This window comes from Drosophila sechellia, chromosome 3L, assembly GCF_004382195.2.
Source record: "Drosophila sechellia strain sech25 chromosome 3L, ASM438219v1, whole genome shotgun sequence".
Classification (NCBI taxonomy): Eukaryota; Metazoa; Arthropoda; class Insecta; order Diptera; family Drosophilidae; genus Drosophila; species Drosophila sechellia.
This window is the reverse complement of record NC_045951.1, coordinates 7367698-7374744: the sequence shown is the minus strand read 5'-3', so window position 1 is coordinate 7374744 and position 7047 is coordinate 7367698. Positions and strand designations below refer to the sequence as shown.

General features: G+C 50.0%; 1 protein-coding gene across 15 annotated transcripts; it reads right to left on the bottom strand.

Annotated features, from left to right (window-relative positions):
- Positions 1-353: 353 nt before the first annotated feature.
- LOC6611162 (large proline-rich protein BAG6) lies at positions 354-6309 on the bottom strand. Of its 15 annotated transcripts, none has more exons than XM_032717938.1 (11): positions 5871-6309; positions 5685-5802; positions 5375-5586; positions 4563-5321; positions 3842-4496; positions 3616-3711; positions 2876-3412; positions 1660-2592; positions 1464-1600; positions 1191-1415; positions 354-1130 (listed from the first exon to the last, which is right to left on the bottom strand). In XM_032717938.1, exons 1-11 carry the CDS (start codon positions 5934-5936, stop codon positions 783-785), a joined length of 4086 nt encoding a protein of 1361 aa, XP_032573829.1. In that variant the 5' UTR covers positions 5937-6309; the 3' UTR covers positions 354-782. The 15 variants fall into 15 exon arrangements, with proteins under 15 accessions (XP_032573829.1, XP_032573827.1, XP_032573830.1 ...); XM_032717936.1 differs by having other exon boundaries at positions 354-1133; positions 5871-6308; XM_032717939.1 differs by having other exon boundaries at positions 354-1133; positions 1191-1373; positions 5871-6308.
- Positions 6310-7047: the final 738 nt, after the last annotated feature.

Here is a 7047-nt window from a genome sequence, read left to right as displayed (position 1 = left end):
TTTTGTTTTTTTTGCACATAAATATTCTCAACATTTTTATGTGACACATTTTCGTGTTTCGATTGCAGGCGACAACAATAACAAGAGTAGCGTAGGCTTCGGAATTCGATGACGATGAAATGGGATGGTGCGGGTTGCTGGTACGATGGGATGGTGTGGATATGCCTCCGAGAATGCTTCTGCTGAAGGCTTATCCACTTGAATGGATCTGCACATTGCGGATTGGTCGTCATCGGCCGTCCAGCAATCATGTGCCATTGGCTCACGTCAATGGCGATTTGGCGCCGGCCAAAATACTTGGCTGGAATTCGGAATTTTGCTGTCGTCACGGGTCTACGGGTCTGTTCTGATTTAGCAGAACGTCATGCGACGAGGGGACGCCACCGCCATTTGGGACAATTGAAAGCATTCCGCTCGGTGTGTGGTCTAATATCCAAGTCCATTTAATCCAATTCCAATCGCCATTGTTTCGGTTAATATGTGTGTTTATTTTGCTCATTCATGCAGCGCAAAATTGTTTTCGATTGGGCTCTGTTGTGTCTTGACCCATTGTGTGTGTGTGTCCGTCTGCGTGTGTGTGGATAAATATAAGTTGGATATTATTATTCTAAGTAGTTTGAAGCATTTGCTAAGGGTCCACTCCATGTGTTGGTGTTGTCGCAATCTTCGTCGTCTTCTCGATTTAAACAGAACTTAGCCATTAACTAAATTAAATACAGTTCATTAAAGTAAAATGTACAAGACGCATTTGGTGGCCAGGCTTCCGTCTCCGCATCTGCCTCCTACTTTTGCTCGGTGAACTTGGCAATCTGCGGATACTTGCTGGTCTTAAAATCCACATCCCGCTGGATACGCTCTTTTAAACTATTGCGCACCGCATCCGTGTAGGCAGCCTGAATGGTGGGGTCGTGAGCAATGGATCCGATTACGGTATCCATACTGATCGACGAGCTGGAGGCGCTACCACCATTGCTTCCACCCAAGCCAACGCTCTGAATAGCCCTCTGCACTCCGTTAGCTAAGAGACACTCCACGCTGGCCGTGGGCTTTTCCGACTGAATTATCTTGCGGCGCTTGGCGGACATGCCCGAGATATAGGCATCCGAGAAGGGCTGCTGGGGACGATTACTCTGCTGCAGGATACATAGATTGAGACATAGTTTTTCAAAAAGTTTTACGGAATAACCTACCTCTGACTGGGTCTGTAGGTCGCGCGTTATCACAGGCAACCAATCATTGGGGAAACTCATGTGCCAGGGCTCTGAGCCCACAATCACAGCTGGTAGCTCGGCTGCCGGTGAACTGTTGCTGCCGCTGGGGGCCACTTCGGCCATTTCAACATCCGTATCCAGAGATTGCTCTTGCGGTTGCTGCTGTTGTGGGTTGAAGGCAAAAGGCGGCGGCGACACAAATGGCTATTAGTGCATAAGTTTTTGCGCATGGAAAGTAGTTTTGAAACCTACCTCGTCGGCAGCTGTTGGAGGAGCTCCTTGAATGCTGCGCAAAACCAGGAACTGTTGGGCATCCACTGTGTCAGCCTGGGCGGGAATCGTGGGGTCTATGTAGATGCACAAAAACTGCAGGGCTTCGTTGCGGAAGTCTGCAAAAGAAATATTGAGTTAACCATGATACATACGATCGTTTTTGGTGTGGACTTACTGGATCGCATCGGTGCGCAAAGCAGGCGCATTAGCTGGCGCCAGTAGAGCTCCGCATTCGCGCTTCCAAGGCACAGGAAGAGAACGCTGTACAGACGCTTGCGGAACTGGTCACAGATCTGTTTGAGACTTTGCTCGAACTGAGCACTATCGACACCGGCCGGAGCTCCATTACAAAGCTCGATGATCAAACGGAGGCTGACACGCAGGATGTTGCACACAGAGTCGCGGGAGTTGTACTCCGGACGCTCGTACTGCGGCAGGTAGACCAGGCTCTCCCCGAACCAGTCTAGTGCGCGACCAATGGCCCCCGGGATAGTCTGCTCGTTGATGGGCACTCCGACAAACAGGCTGTCGTTGAGGAAGCTGCGCAGTTGCGAACGCAGGTTGTTCGAGTCTCCGCCAGGAGTGAGTGTGGATGTCGGCAAAACAGTTTGTGGCGGAGCAGCTGGCGTGGTTGAAGCAATTGGGACAGCTTCTCCTGATGGTGAGGCGGCCGTATCTCCGACGGCGGCGACTGCGCTGCCTACCGAAGCTGTTGGCGCATTATTTCTCATATTATTAATCAAAAAATTAGCGAGTTGGGTGGGTAAATGTCTGGACAGGCGACTGGTGGCGGCCTGTAGTCGCCCCCGTCGGCCAGAGTTCAAGCCTCCGTTGGTGCTGCCACCGCCAACGTGGGCCGTTCGAGTCGCCAGCCGATCACGATTGATGGTTGATCCTCCCACAGGCCGCACTCTCCCGGCTCCGACTCCGGCCCCATTGGTACTGCCAGCACCAACGTGGGCACTTGGAATATGAGTGGTTTGGGTCTGCGCCTGAGCCCAGGCTGCCGGTCCCAGGCTGCTTAGTTGCTCGCTTGCTGGTCGCTGGCGACGCGACGACCACATTGGGCGGATTGTGTTACTGCCGCGTTGGATGCGACCAGTGGTGACTAAATGATGATATGGATAAAATGGAAATTAATGTCAGAGATGGAGGCCAGCCGGCGGTCGAGATAGCAAATAAATAGTTTTTTAGTATAGGTTTCTATTAAATTTTAAAATCGCATAGCATTTAAAGTTTTATCGCGGCCTGATCCAACAGGTTTTTGATAGACTGGGCTTTCCATCTCCGGTTGGTGAGTGTGCGCATGAAATGGATCGGTGGATTGGCGAAATGGATCGTGGACATAAGGTAGTGTTTGCTAGATTTCTCTGGCTGGGAACCGTACTCACCAGGACGAGTTACTGCAGCAGATGTAGGCGGAAGAACGGTGGCTCCTCCTGCTGGTGCTGTCGAAGTGCTGCGACTGGTACTGTTGTTTTGGAGCAGCTGCTCTGGTTCCCGAATGTGATGACTATTGCAAGGCAGAAAGCGGTCGAATGCCGTGTGTGTCGGAGCAATGCGTCCGCCCCAGTTATTGTTTCCGCCAATCTGAATCTGTGGTCTTGATGTCGAGCGCGTTTGCGTGGCCGTGGTGGGTAAGGTATTGGCCCTCTGATCGCCACTGCGTGTTCCACTTGATGTTGAAGCTGCATTTGGAGACTCTCCATTGCCCGATGCAGGAGCACTTTCAGGGGAGGAGGAATCAGACGCAGACTGTTCGGCTGTTTCGTTCGATCCAGCTGCCGGAGCCTGTCGCACGGTCGTCATCACATGCACAGGCAAGTTAATAGACATAACGTTGGGGGCATTGAATTCCACATGGACGTCGTTCGGGCGTTGACCATTGACCATTGCCTGAATAATTCGAGCCATTTCCAATTGGGGATCTGTAAAGCAGCAGGAGTTAGTAACAGCTCTTTAAAGCATTCAGTATAGCAAGGGTTAATCTGTTTAGGGCCGGGTCAGTAAAAGAATCAAACTAGCTAAGTGAAAGTGAAACCAAACGAGGGATGCAGTGAGTGAGCAGCTAAGATTATGGTTAGTCTGCCATGACTGAGGCGTTGGATTCAACCGAACAATCAAAACATACTGGGCGGTGGCAAAGTCACTGGCACATAGACACGCAGCCTAGGCACTGGTCGGGTTTCTCGTTCGGGAGTATCACTTTGATCATCGTGGTCGTGATCTAGAATATTGTCAACAAATAATACGGGAATATTTACGATTCAGAGTCACGAATTACTTGTCTAAGGCCAAGAGTGAATTCGATTTAGCACAGCCTCATCTGCATACAGTATTTGTAAAAAGTATCTTACCCATTTCGAGACGCTGTTGCTCTTGTGCTGGTGTTGCCGCACCTGCAGCATTTGGCGCCACCATAGGCTCGTCGACGGGATCCTCTACTGGATCACTAGATAAATCGCGAGCGGCGGCGGCAGCCGCATTCGCAGCTCCAGCAGCCGCACTTGCAGCTCCGGCAGCCATTTCCGCAGCGGCTCCAGCAGCTCGACTGGCGATCTCCGCCATGGCCGCTGCACTGCGACTGGCATCGGTGGCCGCCTGCAAATTGGCAGCCTGCGCCGGTGGCACAGCAGTTGGAGTGCCGGCGGTGGTGGCCGTTTGAGTGCCTGCGGTGGTGGCCGTTTGAGTTCCCGCGGTGGTGGCCGTTTGAGTTCCCGCGGTGGTGGCCGTTTGAGTGCCAGCTGCAGAGGCAGAACCAGGTGCTCTATTGCGGAAAGGCTCGTTGATAATACCCGAGGGCTGTGCCAAAAAGTTGGGCGTGAAGATGTTATTGGAGCGTATGTAGCCGCTCTGCTCGACGAGAATGGGTCGGCAGGTGAGCACACGTGGCCCTGGCTGCGACAGGTCAAGCATTAAATCGGATATAGCGTGCTGGGCGTGCGAAAGGTAGTGGAAAGCCTCCGAGACGCGATCGAAAATGCGCTGTGCGTTCTCGCGACCATCGGTGTCCTAAAAAAGGAATTGAATGTTTTATATTTTCTAATAGGCTGATAGAAGCTCGGCTTATTAACTTACACTCTCCTCGAAAGTGGGATCATTCTGGAGAATCTCATAGTACCGATCAACAAAAGGCGCCAAGCGAGTCTGTACAGCACGATAGTGGTGAATAACTTGGGCCAACACCTGAGGACGAGTGCGGCGCCTGGGTCCTGAGTTGTTGCCGCCTTCGGCAGCAGCGTCATTTGCTGATCCAGCCGAGGATGTGGGAGTCTCTGCTGCAGTGACTAGCTGGCCACCAACAGCTCCTTCCGCCTCCGGCTCTGGTGTTGGCGTGACCGATCGATCTGATGCTCCATCGGCCACTTCGTCGTCCGTTTCGATAACATCCTCGATAATCACAGTAGCAGCTGTGGTTTCACCACTAGCATTACTTGCAGCTCCACTGGCTGCTCCTTCGCTGGTTCCAGCTTCGGCAGTTCCCTGCTGGCTGGTCTCGCCATTCTCATTGGTATAAACCGTGGGCAGCTGCACCACCGTATAGTTGCGTGCTCCTGTATGCGAAAGAGCAGCGGTCACGGCATCTTGGACCATATCGATGATGTTATTGTTGCGTGGCAGATCACTCGAGGAGACACCTACTTCTACGACAGTGGACTCCATCGACCAGCGACCGCGCTGCAGAATGTCCAGAGATTGATTGTTCAGGCCAATGGCGGGATTTTCCAGATAAGCTGCTATATTGTCAGCACAATCGATCATGTGCAGGGCGACAGTGATGCGGTTAATGCAGAAGGACGACGAGTTGGGATAACGATTCGGAGGAGGACGTGCCTGCTAAGATACGTTTAACTACGCGTGTTGAAAGAGCTTTTATCTTAATGGCTTACCCCTGCTACTGGACCATTGTTCACCGGTATGGCCATGGTGCTCACCAGCATGCCATCGATGGCGCGGAAGTACGGAGAATTGCGCATTCCGGGCGGCTGCGGACGTGCCACATTGCGGAAGGTTCGCATGGGTTCATCATTGTTGCGGGCGTTGGCTCCGCGCTGCGAGAATGGTGGTCGTTCGGCCACATGGAGCACCTTTCCATCCACATCTGCATGGGCATAGATATTGTTGTATTAGATATAAGTGCATATATATATATATATATATATATATATATATGGAGTGCTCCCGGGGGACATGACTCACCATATTCCTTCACCTGCTTATCATCGACCAGAACGCGACCCTGGTAGATGATACGCTGGTTCTCCGCCGCAATGTTAGTCTTCTCGGCTATTTGGTCCTTGAACTGGCGGATGGTGAGCTGGAAATGGGTGGGGTGCATGGATATTAAGAAGCCCCGAGACCTGGACACACAACCTCAAACATTACCTCATTGTCGATGCTGAATTCGTGGATGCGCGCATCTAAGGTCTTCACCTTAAGGTTTATGAGCATTTTCCGGCCGGACTGCGTCGCAAATCAATTGAAAATCTCGTTTTTCTTTCGGTTTTCCCCGTGTGGTGCAAAAAAAAAAACAGTCGAATAGGGTTCGTTGGCGGGGGGGGAAGGCGGGGAATCTTGTCGGTGTCGCTGTCACCTGCTCTCTCGCTCGCACTCGCTGTCGTTGGCCTTTGGCTTTTCCGGACACGTTTTCGCACTGCTCAACTAGCGGTAAATACGTATACGTTTTCACTGATCTCCGCCTGCTTTCGGATCGGGCAAATATATGCTGGGCTTCTATGCTAACGCGCCGACCAACTTTGCAATTCAACAGCAGCAGTTGACGAGAATAATTACTGGAATTTGACAGTATGGCAGTGTTGCCAACTCTCGGAGTGAAAGAGCAGCCAAATGCCATCTTGCAAAAAGCTAAAATAGCAGGCATTGATAAATAAATTCCATTTTAAAGCTAAAATAAGGCGTTCTGTGAAAAGTTATATATATTGCATGCAGTAGTTGTAAATTATTTTATTGAGTTTGGTAACGATTAAAAAAATATTAATAGACAGATAAATAACCACTTGTCTGAAGCTAAAAATATAATATATTTACAACTTGTTGTTTAATTAATAATATATTATATCAACTCGTTTGAAGTTTAAAATATAGCTGCATTTGGCTACAAAATAGATAAGTTGGCAGCTCAGCAAATAGTACACAAAATATCCTAAAAAACCCACATTATTTTAGAGACACACGCAAAGAAGAATACAACACAGCTAGCTTCGACTCAAACCAGACTGTACGAACTTTTCCGCTTGTCTGGCAACACTATAAACCACTTGGCGGTTCTTTTGAATTTGTACGAAATATATTAATCTACTTTATTTATATTGTTTTTGAGCATTCTTGCTATTCTAACCTAACCGAAAGGTAGAAAATCTCCTGGGAATTGCCTAGACTCTTGCCCACAATGTAAAGCGTGTGGGGCACTGCGAGATGAGCGCTATAAAAACGTTTAAAGAAGTGCACATGTGAAATAAAATTCACCCATCAACTTTTTCGCTCCTAAACCCACACCAACCCTTAATCACACCACCGCCTTTGACTGCATCCTGTGGGAATT

Coding starts and splice junctions, on each gene's coding strand:
- LOC6611162 (XM_032717936.1), bottom strand. CDS start 5,936: ATGCTCATAAACCTTAAGGTGAAGACCTTAGATGCGCGCATCCACGAA. Junction 3,712..3,841: donor GCAACAGCGTCTCGAAATGG/GTAAGATACTTT, acceptor ACAATATTCTAG/ATCACGACCACGATGATCAA. Junction 1,601..1,659: donor TTGCGCACCGATGCGATCCA/GTAAGTCCACAC, acceptor TTTCTTTTGCAG/ACTTCCGCAACGAAGCCCTG.